At 40.6% G+C, this 18599-nt stretch overlaps 2 protein-coding genes across 5 annotated transcripts in view; one reads left to right on the forward strand and one right to left on the reverse strand.

Moving 5' to 3' along the window:
- Positions 1-14560, forward strand: part of SUPT16H (SPT16 homolog, facilitates chromatin remodeling subunit) — a 39925-nt gene extending 25365 nt beyond the window's left edge. Inside the window, exons 11-26 of the mRNA XM_032343050.1 lie at positions 54-119; positions 236-331; positions 425-540; positions 631-784; positions 1211-1338; positions 1848-1983; positions 2085-2211; positions 2463-2581; positions 3083-3208; positions 3568-3680; positions 4002-4077; positions 4729-4898; positions 11467-11596; positions 12241-12370; positions 12499-12576; positions 13204-14560. Coding sequence (XP_032198941.1) covers positions 54-119; positions 236-331; positions 425-540; positions 631-784; positions 1211-1338; positions 1848-1983; positions 2085-2211; positions 2463-2581; positions 3083-3208; positions 3568-3680; positions 4002-4077; positions 4729-4898; positions 11467-11596; positions 12241-12370; positions 12499-12576; positions 13204-13349 — 1911 coding nt within the window. The 3' untranslated portion in view covers positions 13350-14560. The remainder of the gene's footprint in view (positions 1-53; positions 120-235; positions 332-424; positions 541-630; positions 785-1210; positions 1339-1847; positions 1984-2084; positions 2212-2462; positions 2582-3082; positions 3209-3567; positions 3681-4001; positions 4078-4728; positions 4899-11466; positions 11597-12240; positions 12371-12498; positions 12577-13203) is intronic.
- A 208-nt stretch (positions 14561-14768) lies between these two features.
- Positions 14769-18599, reverse strand: part of RPGRIP1 (RPGR interacting protein 1) — a 37311-nt gene continuing 33480 nt past the window's right edge. For 3 of the 4 annotated variants that reach the window (XM_032343054.1, XM_032343052.1, XM_032343051.1), the window contains exons 11-12: positions 18037-18167; positions 14774-14963 (exon numbers count right to left, since the gene is read on the reverse strand). In XM_032343054.1, the coding sequence (XP_032198945.1) occupies positions 14851-14963; positions 18037-18167 (244 nt within the window). In that variant the 3' untranslated portion in view covers positions 14774-14850. Of the gene's footprint in view, positions 14964-18036; positions 18168-18599 lie in introns of all 4 variants that reach the window. The other variant, XM_032343055.1, reaches the window with a different exon arrangement.

The following is an 18599-nucleotide window of genomic DNA, read 5'->3' on the forward strand; positions in this document are numbered from 1 at the left end:
AGTGCCTCATTTAAATGCTCTTATGAATGTCTGACTTCTTCCTTTTATTCCAGGATGGCCCAGCTACTGTTCTCACTTCTGTGAAGAAGAAAGTGAAGAACGTGGGGATTTTTCTAAAGGTAGGAAAAAGGAAGATAAGTGGTGTAGGAAGTTTGGCACTGTAAAAAGGAGAAAATTATGTTGCCTAAGAAGATTAAAACTGGAATTTCTGAGTATGATTTTTTTTTGCCCATAGAATGAGGATGAAGAAGAGGAGGAGGAGGAGAAAGATGAAGCCGAGGACCTGTTGGGAAGAGGTTCTCGGGCAGCATTACTTACAGAAAGGACACGAGTGAGTTTATGGTTTCAGCCTGCATTGATCTCTGTCTGTCCTGTGGTTTGTATCGAGGGCCCATCTGTAGGACTGACACTTTTCTTTCTCCAGAATGAGATGACTGCAGAAGAGAAACGAAGAGCACATCAAAAGGAACTGGCTGCTCAACTGAATGAGGAAGCAAAGAGGCGACTGACAGAACAGAAAGGAGAACAACAGATTCAGAAGTAAGAGTTTACATCGGGCAGCAAGGTTGTCTTAGGTTCATATATGGTTTTATGGAAATTTCTTACAAAAATTTTTTATCCCCACTCCAGAGCTCGCAAATCTAACGTGTCCTATAAAAACCCATCTTTGATGCCTAAGGAACCACATATTCGGGAAATGAAGATCTATATTGATAAGAAATACGAAACTGTGATAATGCCTGTGTTCGGTATCGCGACGCCTTTTCACATTGCCACAATTAAGGTATGAACGTTGAGTCAGGCCCCATCCAGACTGTTTCTGAAACTAGTGATTGTGCTCTCCACATACTCTTTTTTGGACTGCACCGTCTCTCCCCATCCCCTCCTGTCCCTCTCCTTCCTTCCCAGTTTTCGCTTTGCTAGAAAGTTCAGTGATCTAGTCTAGAAATACCATTTGCAATAAGCATTTTTTAACATGTAGTTGGACACGTGGCTCCAGGTGCTCGGAGGTTAGTGATTCTTTTGGAAGCATACATTTGGTCTTACAAAAAAATAAGGTACAGGTCATTAGAGCTAGATCAAGATTTACAGGGTAGGTTTAGCAGTCAGCTTGTAACTTGCAACTTAACTTTATGTCCCCGTAGCTACTAATCCTTAATTTGGAAAGAAATCTGTTTATTTTGTTAATGCTTTTCCTTTCTTTGAGCAGAATATAAGCATGTCCGTGGAAGGAGATTATACTTACTTGCGAATCAACTTCTATTGCCCAGGCAGTGCTCTGGGCAGGAATGAGGGCAACATCTTTCCTAACCCAGAAGCCACTTTCGTCAAGGAAATGTGAGTCCCCAGGAAAAAACCATCCCCAAATCCCTGCTGGTTGGAGTGGCACTCTCAGAAACATTTTGTTGTCTCTGCTGTGTCCCCCCTTGGTGGTACCTATTTAGACTCATCCTGCTAGCTTTGTAATGTTTTGAGGATGGAACCCAATTTGGAGTCCTCATGAAAATATGTTAAACTGATTATATATGTTTTGTAGTAGAATTATAAATAAGGAAATGCGTGCCTCATTGGAGTTCATTCCTTCATGGTATGGGATGGGATAATTGACTATGCCAGATTTGAAAAATAAGTGTGATTTCCCACCCAGTGGATTAGCCATCTATAATAGTTTCTGTTTCAGAGAGAAGAAGGGGAGATGTTTTTCAGCTTTCCAGACATTGTCCTACTATTCACTGGTACTTTTTTATCCTGAAAGATACTCAGTCCGTTAAAAATAGAGTAAAGAGTGCAAGTTACCCATCCTGATAAAGAAACTTAGACATGTTCTGGCTTCCCCTTTTTAACAGTACATATCGAGCTTCAAATATGAAGGCTCCTGGAGAACAGACAGTACCAGCCTTGAACCTCCAGAATGCATTCCGAATTATAAAAGAAGTACAGAAGCGCTATAAGACCCGGGAAGCAGAAGAGAAGGAGAAGGAGGTGAGCTTGCACACAAAGCACCTTTCTGCAACAGGAAACGTGTGGGTTTGGCAGACACAGCAGATTACTTGAGGATTCACACTGATTCTCATTCTACTTAGGGCATTGTGAAACAGGACTCCCTGGTGATCAATCTCAACCGGAGTAATCCCAAACTGAAAGATCTATACATTCGCCCAAACATTGCCCAAAAGAGGATGCAGGGTTCACTGGAGGCCCATGTCAATGGTATGGATAATCTCTCGTGGGTCTGGGCTTTGTCTCTGGGGCACATTTGTAGATGATCAGATAATACAGTATGTCAGAGAAACGCTGGGAGGAATCTATTGACATTGTTCCATGGGCACAAGGAAAGGAAAGGCCTCTGTAGTTTTTGGCATTTTCTCTGACTCTGTGCAAATCAGCCAGAAAAAATGCAGTGTCTTCTGGCCTCACCTTATGCTGCTGCTTGATGCTTAGCTTCGTTCCTTTGTCCCCAGGCTTCCGCTTCACTTCTGTTCGGGGAGACAAAGTGGACATCCTGTACAATAACATCAAGCATGCTTTGTTTCAGCCATGTGATGGAGAGATGATTATAGTCTTGCACTTTCACCTCAAGGTACACCTGTCTCCTTACTAGCTGTCGGGTCTTGGGCAAGATTTTCGTGTCACCCTCTTTCCTTTAAAATAGTGATGAATAATATCACCTGTCACATAAGATTATTAAGAGGATTGAATGTTACAAGGTTTATAAAGTTCACCGTGTCTGAAATCTAGAAGGTGCTCAACATGTACGTTCCTTTGGTGTGATACCTAATGACCACCAAACAGAAGGTTTTCTCCAGATTCCTGTTTCTGAAGCAGAAAAATGTTCTTAGACGCAGTTTATTTCCAGCCTAATCTCTGAAGTCCGTTCTAATAAATAGTACTTTTTAAAATTCGTAGACTTTCACATTCTCAGATGTCATTATTTATGATGACACCAGGAATGGTTTAATTATATTTACATAAATACCATGGTTTCCAGCATAGGTATTATATCTTTTTTCATCTTGTTTGTTGTTGTTTGCTTCTTTTGAGTTTTCTGATTTCTTTCTTGTGCTTTCTGCTCTGCCTGCAGAATGCCATCATGTTTGGGAAGAAGCGGCACACAGATGTGCAATTCTATACGGAAGTGGGAGAGATTACCACGGACTTGGGCAAACATCAGCACATGCATGACCGAGATGACCTCTATGCTGAGCAGGTCTATGAGATTTCCTGTTTTTTGTTTGTTTGTTTGTTTGTTTTGCAGGGTACTAAGGTAGCTTGTGGTTCAGATCTGAGTTCAGTAGTCATTGTATTTTATGAACCACCCCTGAATTTTTCTGTGGAACCACTCAAGTATTTGTGGGGATGGCCCAGCGCCATGATTTGTGGATTAGGCATCAGTTGCAGCCTTGGCTGAGCAGTTACGGTATAATTGCCTCTAGGACAGTATCCGTGTCGGCATCGTGGGTATGAGAATTAAGGACTGTAGAAGCACTTCGGACTTTTTGAAGGGATGTACTGTTAACAAGTAAAGTGATGCCTATGGTTAATTAGTATTTTTTTTTTCTTATACAGATGGAACGGGAAATGAGGCACAAACTGAAAACAGCCTTTAAAAATTTCATTGAGAAAGTAGAGGCTCTAACTAAGGAGGAACTGGAATTTGAAGTGCCTTTTAGGGACTTGGGGTAACATATTTCCTCATCTTTTTGGCCTGAAGTGTTGCTGTCTACCTATTAGAAAAATTAGTTATTCTTCCTTTATAATAACTCAGCATAACAGACCATTCCCTTTTTCCTTTGATTGAAAACCTTTGAGACATCGGTTCCCTCTTGAACATTTTTAGGGCTGGGGTGAGTGGCTCACCCCTGTAAATGACTGTAAATGACTCCAGTATGCATGCTGGAGCTAGGTTTGGAATGGGGAAAGGAAAGAAGTGTATTGTGGCAGCAAATTTCTCCTGCAATGGGCCCAATCTTACGTGAGTCTTTTTTCTTACTCTTTTTCAGATTTAATGGCGCTCCTTACAGGAGTACTTGCCTCCTTCAGCCCACTAGTAGTGCGCTGGTAAATGCTACAGAGTGGGTGAGTATTTCTTACCTCCTTTCAGTAAGAAAATTGTTAGAGAAAAGAAAGCAGAAGGATAGGTATTTTGATTTTTTTTTTTTTTTTAAGATAGGTATTTTGAAAACTAGGTCCTTTTTATTTCTGATGATTTTCATTTTTTGAAAGTTTTTTTTTTTTTTTTTTAACTTTAGAGCAGGGAGGGACAGAGGGAGAGAGAAAATTAAGCAGGCCCCACACCCAGTGCGACATCAAGCTCGATCTCACAGCCCTGAGGTTATGACCTGAGCCAAAATCGTCAGATGGACACTTACCTAACTGACTGAGCCACCCAGGTGCCCCGATAATTTTGTTAGACATAAATTACTAAACAAAAGATTCTTCAAAAGTCTCTTTAGGTTTTTAAATAGTCTCTTCATAGTTTCCTTAAATTTTTTCTCCCTGAGGAAAGATTTTGATCTTAAAAATCCTTTTACTGGGACTTCTCAGCATGTTATATTCCTTTTACTCTTTCACAAAAAAAAAAAAAACAAAAAAACAAACAAACCAGGAGTGCTCAATCTCTCTCAAATAAAATCTTAAAAAAAAAAAAAAAAAAAAAGATTCTGACAATTTGAAAAGCCTGCTGCTTTAGGGGATTTATGTGGTAGTGATCCAGTTTCTCCCTAACAGCCACCTTTTGTGGTGACCTTGGATGAAGTGGAGCTGATTCACTTTGAGCGGGTTCAGTTTCACCTGAAGAACTTTGATATGGTGATAGTGTACAAGGACTACAGCAAGAAAGTCACGATGATCAACGCCATTCCTGTAGCCTCCCTAGACCCCATCAAGGAATGGTTGAAGTAAGTAAATTGGCCAGCAGTCTCCCATTTACCCTGTGAGCCCTGTATTACAGAATATGAGTGTGGTGTGTTGTATAGAACATCTGCTGGTGTACTTGAGAGTAAACCTGCCTTTGGGTTGAGTTATATCCCAGGACTTAAAAATTTGAAATCTTATTGGATAGAGTTAATAACTTTTTCCTGAAATTTCAACAGTAGTTGATGTATAGTTACACATACAGAATCAAAGTCTGATTTTTTTTGACTCTTTGATAGCTGTATTAAAAAATCTAAACACGTGTGAAATAATTTAATTATAAAAAGGGAGGCATATCTCTTACCAGTTCTCTCATTTTTATTGAACGATGAGATAGATGAGATCTTTTTACTTTAGGCTTTGACGTCCATATTTACACACTTTAGCTAAAAAAATTCCTCACGGAAATATGAGAACTCTGTGTCCGGGAAATGTTACTCTCTAGGTGTAAAGGGTGAGGCTTGGTTAGCCTTGAGTATAGTTTGCTCTGCCTGCCACCCCCACCCCCATTACCTGTGAATGGGAAGTGCTATAAGTATAAACCTCCTCTTAAGAAGTGGGTTGAGAGAGTTTAGAAATTAAGTTATGAGAAAGATACAAATTTGTGTTTTCCCTGAGGATTTTCCTAAGAAACATGCAGGTAGGTAGTGGTGTAATGTCACAAATAGTACGTGTAAATGTATATGACTTTTTAAAAAACAAGTTTTATTGAGGGAAAACTTACATGTAATAAAATTCACCAATTTAAGTATGTGAGGGAAAACTTACATGTAATAAAATTCACCAATTTAAGTATGTGATCTGATCTAGCAAATGGATACAGTCTTGAATCTACCATCATAATCAGGATATAGAAGACTTCTTCACTTCTGAAGGTTCCTTATAGTCATTCCCCTTCCCACAATCTTACCTCTGGTTTCTATCTCTGTACACTTGGCTTCTTCTAGAATTTCACATAAATGGAAGCCTACAGTATATATCTTGCATCCTTTACTTAGCTCAGTGATTCTGAAATTTTGAAGGTTGTTGAGTGTATCCTTTTTATTATTGAGTATTCCACTTCACGGATACTCCATACCAGAACTACCACTTACTTAGTAGACATTTGAGTTGTTTCCATGTGGGGGCTCTTATGAACAGCCGCTGTAAACATTATATAAGGTCTTTAAAGTGTAAACGTAGGTTTTCATTTCTTGGGTAGATGACCTAAGTGTGGCACTGCTGGGTTGTATGCTTTGGTTAAGTCTGTGTTCAACTTAATAACTTTGTAAGAAACTACCAAATCACTTTCTAGAAAACCCGTAGAAGGCTGCATTATGTTAGAATTGTTGCTGTGCATCCTGATCAACACTTGCTTTTGTCTCTTTTTATAATGTTAGCTGTTCAATGTGTAGTGCTGTCTAATTAAGGTTTCAATTTGCATTTCTATGCAATTTCTATGCATTTCTGTGATGACCCATGATGTTGAACATGTTTTCATATGTCGTTCTGTGTCTTGGAGGAAGTAACTTAGTATTTTTTGCTGATGTTAAAAAGGAGTTGTAAGAATTCTTTACACTGGATAGGGACACCTGGGTGACTCACTCAGCTAAGCATCCGACTCTCTTGAGTTCCAGTCAGGGTCATTAGATTCAGCCATGTCACGCTCTGTGGTAAATAAGCATGTAGTCTGCGTAAGATTCTCCCTCTCCCTGTGCCTCTCCCCCAACTTGTGCATGTGCACGGGCACGTTCTCTCTCTGTCAAATAAATAAAATCTTTTTTAAATATAAATTTTAAAAATTCTTTAGACTGGATATATATATATATATTTTTTTAAATATTTTATTTATTTATTTGACAGACAGAGATCACAAGTACGTAGAGAGGCAGGCAGAGAGAGAGGAGGAAGCAGGCTCACCACTAAGCAGAGAGCTCGACTCAGGGCTCGATCCCTCCTGGGATCATGACCTGAGCTGAAGGCAGAGGCCTTAACCCACTGAGCCACCCAGGCACCCCTGGATATATATTCTTAAATATAGGTTTTGTATATGTTTTCTCCTTTTTTTTTTTTTTTAAGACTTACTTATTTTAGAGAAAGTGTGAGTCTGGGGAGAGGGAAAGAGCATCCTCAGGCAGACTCCCCACTGAGCTCAGAGCCTAACACGGGGCTCAGTCCCAGGACCCTGAGATCATGACTTGAACCAAAAGCAAGAGTCAGCCGCTTAACCGACTGAGCCACCCAGGCACCCTTTGAATATATTTTCTTTCAGTAGTTTCTGTGCCTCTTCATTTTCTCGTGTCGTTTAAAGAAACTAGTAAAGATTAGTGCAGAATGGTCACGAAACCTGTTAGATCTAATCTTTCTATTGTAATTTGTGCTTTTTTACATCTTATCTAATAAATGGACTAACCAGAAGTCAAATGTTTTCTGTTTTCTCCTAGAGTTTTATAGATTCAGGTCTCCTGTTTAGGTCTGTGATCTATTTGGAGCTAATTTTTTTACCGTAGTATAGGATCGAGGTTCATACTTTGCTTACATACAGCCAGTTACTCTAGTAACATGTGATGAGATTATCCCCTAGTTACTGAATTATTTTGGCATCTTATTAAAAAAAAGAAATCAACCATGTAGGAAAGGGTTTATTTCTGGATAATGTTCTGTTGCATTGGCGTCTGTGTGTCCTTATACCATCGACATAATTATTGTAGCTTTATAGTAAGTCTTGAAATCGGGTAGTATAAGTCTTCCAGATACATTCCTTTTCAAAATTGGCTGTATTAGGGACTCCTGGGAGGCCCAGTTGGTTAAGTTTCTGCCTTTGGCTTGTATCGTGATCGCAGGGTCCTGGGGTCAAATTCCACATCAGGCTCCTTGCTCAGCAGGGAGCCTACTTCTCCCTCTGCCTGCTGCTGTCCCCTGGTCTTGTGTCATGCCCTCCCCCCCACTCCTGACAGATCTTAAAAATATATATATTACATTGACTGTTTATGTAAATTTTAGAATCCTCTCGTGTCTTTCAATGAACTGGTCATCTTAATCTAAGTTACCAGTTTTAGTATTTGTACAGTTTATGAAGATGTTCCCTTTCATTCCTAATATTGATCATTTTTGTTTCTTTTGTTAGTTTGCCTAGCAGTTTAATTTTATTGATTTTTTTTTTTCCCATCATGAAAAAATACGGGACTTGATCCCAGGACTCCGGGATCATGACCTGAGCTGAAGGCAGTGGCTTAACCCTTGTTTCATAATCTACTTGGTGTTTCATTACTATGGACTTACAGCTTTAGAAGCTTTTTGGTTAGTGTTTGTATGACGTGTCTTTTTTTTGTCCTTTTACTCTTGACTGTGTTCAAAGTGGCTTCATTGGAGACAACATATATCTGGGTCTTACTTGTTTAATCTATTCTACTCTTAATTGGGTTGGTGAAAAGAGACCATTTACATTTATCATTAACTATCAGTATGGTTGGGTTTAAGTCTGCTTTCTTGCTCTTGGTTTTTCTCCTCTGTTCATTGCTTTTCTCCTCTTTTTTATGCTCCCTTTTGGATTAATTTTATGATTGTATATTAAAGTCTTTTGGGGGTTTTTTTGGTTTGGGTTTGTTTTGTTTTGTGATTTTTTGTTGTTGTTGTTTTTATTTTGTTTTTTTTAGTAATCTCTACACCCAACATGGGACTCCCAACTCATGACCCCAGGAGCAAGAGTTGCATGCTCTTCTGACTGAGCCAGGCTCATGCCCCAAAGCAGTTATTTCCTAATTTATAAAATGAGGGAAAAAGTCTTCAATATTTACTCATGTATTTACCATTCCTGGTGCTCTTCACTCCATTGTGTGGTTTCAACCTTCTGTCTGCTTTAATTTTTCTTTTTTTTTTTTCTTTCTTTTTTTTTTTTTAAAGATTTTATTTATTTTATTTGACAGACAGAGATTACAAGTAGGCAGAGAGGCAGGCAGAGAGAGAGAGAGAGAGAGGAGGAAGCAGGCTCCCTGCTGAGCAGAGAGCCCGATGTGGGACTCGATCCCCGGACCCTGAGATCATGACCTGAGCCGAAGGCAGCGGCTTAACCCACTGAGCCACCCAGGCGCCCCTGCTTTAATTTTTCTTTGCTACATAAACCTTCTTCTTCTTAGCATTTGAGACACAGGTTTTCTGGTGACAGATTCTCTCAGCTTTTTCTTTAAAGTCTTTATTTCCCTTTCATTGTAGAAAGGTGTTTTTTGCTGGATATAGAATTGTAAGTTGAGTCTTTTTTTTAATATTTACAAGATGGTGCTCCATCATCTTCCAGCTTACCTGCTTCTGCTCAGATGTCTGCTCTCTTTGTACCTCTGTACAGATTGCCTTTTTTCCTCAGAGTATTTATTTTCTATTTGTATCATTGGTTTTTAGCAGTTTGATTATTAGGTACTTTGCTGTGTTTTAAATGATTATTCTGCTTAGTGTGCATTGGGCTTCTCAGATCCGTGGGATATGTGGTTTTCATTATATTTAGAAATGTTTTATCCATTTTTTTTTCTTTTTCTAGAGATATAGAGAGGACAAATGGGGCCATTACTCTTCAAATATTTTTGCCCCCTCTTTTTTTTCCTGAGACTAATTACACGTTTCTTCACTCTCAGCAGTTTCTCTCTCCCTTCATTTATAATAACTTTTTTTTTAATTTTTTATAAACATATATTTTTATCCCCAGGGGTATAGGTCTGTGAATCGCCAGGTTTACACACTTCACAGCACTCACCAAAAGCACATACCCTCCCCAATGTCCATAACCCCACCCCCCTATAATAACTTTTTAAACATCATTATCTGATACTTACATCCACCATCTTTGTATTTTCTGGGTCTGTTCCACTGGCTGATTTTTTTTTTCTGCCTTTTTGCCTGGCTGATATTTTGTGATCAACTGCCAAACTGTGTGGCTACACATTTTTGTGTGCTGGGTTTTAACTTTTTCTCTAGATTTCATTGTAGGTATAGTTGAATGACTTGGATACCACTTGGTCTTTCAGAAGTTGTTCTCAGATGTCACCAGTGCTGGTTCAGAATAACGTTTTGTCTAGGACTAATTTACCCTGTTGCTGGGACAGTACTCTTTTGAGGACTCTGATTCACTGTTTGTCATAGGGTCTTTCCATTGAAGCTGGTGGGAACAGGAACTATTTCCAGCTCAGCATGAGATCTGGGAATTATCTGGCCTACTGCTTTCCAGTGCTGCTTTGCCCAGCTCTACTTAGCTTTCTCTCATACATGTGGAGATATGTTCTCACCCACAGATTGGAGGGGATCCCTCTTCACATTTCTAGAAATCTTTCTATCACTCTCCTCCAGTACTCCTGCCTCAAAATTATAGCTGTCTCTGCCTCCTCAAATACTTCTCTCAGTTCTGATTGGGTTCCCCTTCCCTGCATAGCAACCTGGGAACTGCCTCCAGACAGAACACTTAGGCAGTTATAAATCAGAACCCTATATGTTTCCTCCTTTATAATCCTGTGCTGCTTTTCACCCAGTATTTGAAAGCTGTTTCTTTTTTTGTTTGTTTTTTAAAAAGATTTTATTTATTTATTTGAGAAAGAGAGAGAATGAGAGAGAGCATGAGAGGGGAGAAGGTCAGAGGGAGGAGCAGACTCCCCATGGAGCTGGGAGCCCGATGAGGGGCTCCATCCCAGGACTCCGGGATCATGACCTGAGCTGAAGGCAACTGAGCTTAACCAACTGAGCCACCAGGCACCCTGAAAGCTGTTTCATATCTCATTTGGTTTTCTAGTTGTTTAAAGTGAAAAGGTGAATCTAGTCCATTTTATTCCACCATGTCTAGAAGCACAAATTACAGCATATACGATACCAGTGCCTATGACGAACTTATGGTAGTGGTTCGCAGATAGGTTTTGTGTCAAAGGTTTCTTGTTGTGATCCTCGCTGTTGTCATTTCTTTGGTTTCCTTTTCTCTTCCTTCCTGCCCACTTGAATTGATTGAGCTCTTCTCAACAGAAGTAGGTAAAAGAAAGTCACTTAAATGTCTTAATACAGGGCACTTTTTAGGTAATAAACAAGCAAAAAACTTATCCCTATCTTCAAACAGACCTTGCACCAAATAAGCAGTACGTAACAAAGCAGTGGGGGATCGGCGCCAAAAGGCCAGGACTGTTTCTCAGCTGTAGTGGTGCAAGTGATTAGGGCTGGAAAGTAAGAATCATAGAAATGGTTATAAGTTGAAACTACTTGCAAATAAGAGTCAGAGAGGGGAAAACATAGTTGAGGAGGAGAAAAAGCTAAAGGAGGATAGGGAAGTCGGTGCTTAAGAAAGAAAATGGAAAACAAAAACATGAGCTTTGTTCGAGAGACAAAGCTTGCTTCGATTAGAATGCTGCTCTGTGGTGAGGGCTGGTTCTAGCAGACGAGATGTCAGCTACAAGGTCTGTTCTGGTGGGATAGTGCAAAAGAATGTCAGCTATCCTATATTTAGAAAAAGGTTACCTGCATTCAGAGATGCTTAGGAACAAGATGACACAGTACTTTCTCAGAAAATACAGAGAATTGATTTTGACTTCATACTGTCCCGTTTCTCAGTTCCTGTGACCTAAAGTACACAGAAGGAGTACAGTCCCTCAACTGGACTAAGATCATGAAGACCATTGTTGACGACCCCGAGGGCTTCTTCGAACAAGGTGGCTGGTCTTTCCTAGAGCCTGAGGGTGAGGTGCGTGAGTGTGGGGTTTCTTTTCTGGTACATGGTGGTGCCCATTACCATCGGGCGGCTAGGAAATGCCATGTAAGTAACACCAAAGGGACCAGACCGAGTGGGAGCTTGGTCTTCCTGTGTTGTTTCTCCAGGGTAGTTTTACAGGTAGATGATAAATTAGGGATTGGTAGTCACTCAGATTTCTTTGAAATTGCAAAATTATTCTTTCTTGGTATTGGGAAGAAATTCTTCAGCGCATTTTAACTTTTTTTAAAATTTGAAGTATAATTAACATATAGCATAATATCAGTTTCAGGTATAACTTGAGGACATTTTGCAAAAATTGTTTTCTAAGAAGTGGTTCTTCCATCTCTGCATAATGCAGTATTACAAGTGTATTTTTGTGGTTAATTTTCCTGGGTAAGGAAGGGTGAAGTGAATATTTAAGAAATAGAATTAGATATTTGTCTAATTGTACTTTACCAGTAATTTAGCCCTTCTGTTTCTTGGTCACTCAGGGTTTTTGGTTTTTTGTTTGTTTTTTTTGTTTTTAATGTAAAAAAGAAATAATGTTGGTGTGCCAAGTGGGTTAAATTAATTCATTAATTGAATGTAAAAGAAAAAAAATCCAGTAAATAGTATTACACTGTCTGACTCACCAGGGGAGTGATGCTGAGGAAGGGGATTCAGAGTCTGAAATCGAGGATGAGACTTTTAATCCTTCAGAGGATGACTATGAAGAGGAGGAGGAGGATAGTGATGAAGATTATTCATCAGAAGCTGAAGAATCAGGTTAGTCTATAGGAAAAATTTTTCATGGCTTTCTAACCTGCTGTCATTTTTGGAAACTCAAAAAGGAGGAAAGAATTCTGGCATTCCATTCCTATCTAAAGACTAATGCTTAATCAATTTTATTTTAGACTATTCCAAGGAATCATTGGGCAGTGAAGAAGAGAGTGGAAAGGATTGGGATGAACTGGAGGAAGAAGCCCGAAAAGGTAAATTTTTTGTTTGTTGCTTATTTTTGAGGTGCAAATTTTTAGCAGATTTTAGTATTTTGAAATGTTATTTGCCTAATACATATAACAAAAGAACACTATAAAACTCATGTGGAGTTATAGCTGCAGCCTTATCAGAGGAGCAGATAAACTCTGGAATGTGTCCACACTCTTCCAAGCGGCGTGACTCTGTAACGGATGCTTTCTTCCCAGACCCATAGCTGGGATAGCCATGGAAAGGCTCCAGAATTAGGCCGTCCAGTTTCCAAATCTAAGTCCTGTAATAGTTTAATGTTGTGGACCTCCTCTGGGTTGGGACTGTTTTTGTAATACCAGTTTAATTACTCTGATACAAGTTAAAGGTGAAAAGGAAATATTATCTACTGGATCCCAAGCATTGGGATAGGTACTTCACATAGATTGCCTTATTTAATCATAAAATAATTTTCCATCATACAAGGCTCAGAAAAGTTAGGTACTTGCCCAAAATCACACAACCAAGAAGGGACTAACAGATTAAACCTAAGTTTGATGGCAGAGTGCACATTGTAGTGGTGCATACTGTCATGTACTATTGGGTATCAACGCTAACCTGTCACTAACTAGTAATGCCTTTCTCCTATTTAGCGGACCGTGAAAGTCGTTACGAGGAAGAAGAAGAACAGAGTCGAAGTATGAGCCGGAAGAGGAAGGCGTCTGTGCACAGTTCAGGCCGTGGCTCTAACCGTGGTTCCAGACACAGCTCTGCACCCCCCAAGAAAAAGAGGAAGTAACTTCTGAACTTTGGTCCTCAGTTCCATTCTTTATCCAGCCAACCCCTACAAATTTTACATGACATAGAAACTGTATTTTTCCTTTTTTTTTTTTTTTTTTTTTTTTTCCTTTTGAAGTTTGGCCATTTGTGTTTATGGGTTTAGGGGGCCATTTGTGTGGACCAATCTACTCGGGGAATTCCAGGCCCACCAGGACACGTGCCAGTGGCCCCATCCAGATGGCGAGGGAGGAGGTGTTCTTGAAGAAGGGCAGAGGCTTCCACTGTTAATAAGTACCGTTTCATTCCTCTCTCTTCCTGCCACCTTCTGCCAGGACATCGATGGCTTCTGACATCTTATTCTCTGATGTCTCAGAGCTGTATTTCCAAGACATTGGTACAAGGTGACCCCTAACTACCTGTACCATGGTTCTTGACCAGCAGATCCGAGCCTCCATTCTACCCTACTGCCATGACCTTCCTCACATCTCTCTACGTCCCATCTTTGCAGTACTCAAGAAAAGGTTGTTGGAATTTGCTAAAAGTTGTGATAAATCATACCACCTGTGCTAGTGAGGCAGATCCGGCTGGTAACTCCGTCTGAGTTTCCTGCTTTTTGGCTTCACACAGATAGAGGTGTGTCTGCTGCCTTGCCTTGGATGACCTAAGAAGCAGTGGCACTCCCTGGCTCGGTTTCCTCCTCCTCACAAATTCACCCATGGTACCATGGTAGGAGCAAAATTACCACTGTTTCTTTTCTGATGTATCTGAGGAAGAATGGTTGTGCCTCACGTACTACTTCTAGTGAAACCTAGAAGGAGGCTCAGAGAAATCAACATTGAGATCTGGAAGGGGCAGGTCATGCCTGGGGCCTAGAATACCGATGAGAAAAGAGAAGAGGAAGGGAGGCCACGTCTACAACACAGCCTCTCGTCACTGCTGCTCCTTATTTTTACTTGGTCTTGCATTGTCGTGTATTTATCACAGTTTCTGTTGAACAGCTTTTTAAGTATTTGGGGAGTTTATCTCACCATCCTCCCCCTCCTGGTTCTCTGCACTCACCTGTCCCACTGCAGTTCCTTCTGTGTTCTGTGACTTTAAGAGAAGAGGGGGGGAGGGGTTTTGGATTTTATTTGTTTGTTTGTTATTTTTCTCCTTAGCAGTAGGACTTGATATTTTCAATTTTGGAAGAACTAAAAGATAAATAAACTGTGGTTTTTTTTTTTTTTTTTTTTCTTGGTGGTGGTTTTGTTGTTGTAAACTCCCCTTTTGTGAACATTCTTTTGCAGTTCCTGAAAGCAGGCCTGCTTCTCACTTGGGAAAGTGTTGAGACGTTAGACAATAATGCCTTTGTCGGGGGAGGGTCACAGAAATTGGCTTTTCATCCTTCTAAGCTTTTGTCATTAGGTTGAGAGATACCAGACAGCACAGTAAACCAAATGCATGGTATAGCAAGTTACTTTATAAGAGACTTTTTACTATGGTTCCCTCAGAAAGTTTAGAATGGACTAGTACTTGCTCCATCATGAAAACGTATCTTCTGTCATCTCCTTGTAAATAGCCTGGAGGGCGGCTGCAGCTTGAAGGGACACCTTCAGCCTTCCTATTTGGGTGACCTGGTCTCCAGGGCTGACAACTGTTGGGAGAGGAAAGGCAAACAGGTCAGGTGGCAGCACTGTTCAATTAGAAAATACTTACCTAACTGCCATGTGCTGTGTGGGGGGATGGTGATACTAAAAGTCATTCCCTCACAGGGGGCACAATCTAGCGGAAAAGAAGGGAGAGCACAGTACAGGATGCGAAGTGCTCTGATGAAAACTCTGGGTACTTTGGGAACACACAGAAGTGGCACCTAAGCCAGGATGGAGGAATCAGAAAAGGCTTTCTAGAGACAGTCCCTGAGCTAAGTCTTTAAGATATCATAAGCACAGGCCAAGACATGAGAACATGACAAGTTTAGAAAGCTACAAGAAGTGGCAGAAGTGAAGCTCTGTATATATACGGGGTGCCTTTGGTGGCTCCATTGTTAAGCATCCAGGTGGAAGACCCTGTGAAGAAACAGAAGGATCCCCCATAGAGTGATATGGAAAGTCAAATGGTGTAAAAATGGGAGAATGGCATGCATGTATGTATTTTTTCCCCTTAAAGATGTTACTCCTTTATTTGATAGAGTGTGCACCCCAGGGAAGAGGGAGAAGCAGACTCAGGGAGCCTGATGTGGGACTTGATCTCTGAACCCTGGAATCATGACCCAAGCCAAAGGCAGACATCCAACCAACTGAGCCACCCAGGTGCCTGAGAATGGCATTTAAAAAGGAGAATGAGCTTTAATTTTAGAGATTAAGAAAGGTCAAGTAGGATGAATAAGGAAACCAACTGGATTGGGAAGTTAGGAAAATTGGTAAGAACAGAGTCAATAAAACATTTGGATGAAAACTTGATCATTTGTTGGTTTTTTTTGATCATTAGTTTTTTAATAAAGATTTTATTTATTTGACAGAGACCACAGGTAGGCACAGAAGCAGGCAGAGAGAGGGGGGAAGCAGTCCCCTGCTGAGCAGAGAGCCCATGTGAGACTTGATCCCAGGATCCTGGGATCATGACCTGAGCTGAAGGCAGAGGCTTTAAACCACTGAGCCATCCAGGCGCCCCATGAAAACTTGATCTTAACTGAACAGTGTAGGCATAGCCAGAACAGAAAATATTTTAAGGAGCAGAGTTTGAAAGTGCTAAGAGAAAAGAGAGCTGCAGGGATAGAAAGCAGTGTTTTGTCTTTGAAATCAGGCCAACATGATTAAAGCCTGAGTGGAAGGAAGGGCAGCCAAAATAAATTACTATAAATTTTTCTTTTGATGATTAAAAAAATCAAAATAATTGAGACATATTCATTGGCTTTAGAAATGTTGAAGTCCTGGGGCGCCTGGGTGGCTCAGTGGGTTAAGCCGCTGCCTTCGGCTCAGGTCATGATCTCAGGGTCCTGGGATCGAGTCCCACGTAGGGCTCTCTGCTCGGCAGGGAGCCTGCTTCCCTCTCTCTCTCTCTGCCTGCCTCTCTGTCTACTTGTGATCTCTCTCTGTCAAATAAATAAATAAAATCTTTAAAAAAAAAATTTTTTTTAAAGAAATGTCGAAGTCCTGACCAGAAAAGGCTTCAGGGGATGTTTCTTCTCTACAAAGGGCACTGAAGCCAGGAAGAGTGCAGCATGTCTGGGGAATGAGGACAGGCATCGAACTTGGGAGTACAAGTTAAAAAACAGGTGACAGAGACCACACTCGCCCTGTGCCAGGGAGCCAACCCTGTCCTAAATATTCCTCTCCCACAAGCCTTCACTTAAGCAGTCCCTCAATCCTCTGGACAAGCCTGTGAGGGAGCAACGCTATTCTCCTTTTGCAGTTGAGGAAACCTGCATAGAGAGGTTACATGACTTGCCCAGTACCTCAGCTGGTAAGGTACTAGAGGAATAAAATGAAGAATCTTATCTACCTACCAGCTAGTTTGAACTCTGTAGCCCCTGGTCTAAAAAGTATCCCTCAACTCTCATTATAATTTTATATCATGACTCAGTACACATGTACGTAAGAAAGTGTCACAAAATTATCTGTGTGCAGAGCACTCATATTTTCTACAGTTTTTTCCCCCTCAGTTCTGGTCATGACTTACTAATTTAATTTCACTATCCATTATTTGGTTGGTAAGGACTGGCAGTTTGAAAACCTTTGGTCTAGTGGCTAATTTTCAGACCCTACTACAGCCTTGCAGATAAGGTAAGTGTGAAATCCCAGACACACAGGGTTAAGAGCAGTGGGACTGGACAGAACAGGCCCACCTAAAGGCATCCAAACGCAGATATTTTTCAAGCATGCCAGTCTTGCAGCAAACAATGTTAAAAACAGATTTAAGAAGAAGGTGGTGATCAAACTTTCTGTAAAGAAACACTGTAGCAGATGGAAATGGGGTGGAAGTGGGGATGTAGTCAAAACTTTTCTGAAGCAGGATGGTTAAGATTTGGTAACTAAAAAAAAAAAAACCTCACCCCAAAAAACTCAGTAACAAATACCATGAGGTGTGTGAGGGAGTAGGTGAGTGAGTGTTAAAGAGACTAGGGGAAGGGTCGCACATTACAACGAGAGGGTGTTGGGGCGCCTGGGTGGCTCAGTGGGTTAAAGCCTCTGCCTCCGGCTTAGGTCATGATTCCGGGGTTCTGGGATCAAGCCCCACATCTGGCTCTCTGCTCAGCAGGGAACCTGATTCCCTTCCCCTCTCTCTGCCTGCCTCTCTGCCTATCTGTGATCTCCGTCTGTCAAATAAATCAATCTTCCAAAAAAAAGCGGAGGGTATTTGCTGTCTTTACAAACCTTATATGCTTACGATAAATCAGAAATTCTGATGTTGAAATTTGAAATTAAAAGAATTGGTCTTTTCAAAATACCCCTATTTCAAACACTGGAGATTTTCATAAAAGATTGTATTCTGGTTGTCATGAGACACATAGGCTAAAATATACAACTGACTACTCATGCTCGATCTAGAAATAAATACAGCTACAGTTATTTCAATATTAAATATACAAACTGGGTTTGGATCCAGTTTGTATCATCACCTTCATAGTGGTAATTATATACTGAAGGTAAAATCGGAAGAGAATTTGTGATTAGGCTGATTCCCTTAGAAAAAAGTGAAACAGAGAAGCATGAACGTTTATTACTCACTCTCTAGCTCTTGCTCTACACCGTCTCTTCCCGATTGCATGATCTGCCACAGTTCCAGAAACGCATATCCTACTTCTTGACATTCTTTCTTTTCATCGTCCAGAGGATCACTTACCACTGTAAACTTTAAACTAAAGGAAAAATTCCATTTAACTCAGTACTGTTGATGCTGTAAGGTTTAAAATACATATATAATGATAAAGGTAATCATAAATTATACAGTGTTTTCCCTGAATCAGTTTTCCCTGGCCTTCATCTTACATAACTGTAATGGCAAAAGAGAAGGAACTGGTGTATTTTAAAGGAATGACAGGTCTGGAAAAGAGGGAACTAAGACTCGAGATGACACAGTTGATCAAGCTGTCTCAAACCTGTTCAGATAGGGGCACCTGGGTGGCTCAGTAGGTTAAGTGGTTAAGTGTTTGCCTTCACTCAGGTCGTGATCCGTGAGTCCTGGGATCTAGACCCTGCATCGGCCTCCCTGATCAGCAGGGAGCCTGCTTCTCCCTCTCCTTCTAACTGCTGCTTCTCTCTGTCAAATAAATAAATAAAATCTTTAAAAA

This window comes from Mustela erminea, chromosome 5, assembly GCF_009829155.1.
Source record: "Mustela erminea isolate mMusErm1 chromosome 5, mMusErm1.Pri, whole genome shotgun sequence".
Lineage (NCBI taxonomy): Eukaryota > Metazoa > Chordata > Mammalia > Carnivora > Mustelidae > Mustela > Mustela erminea.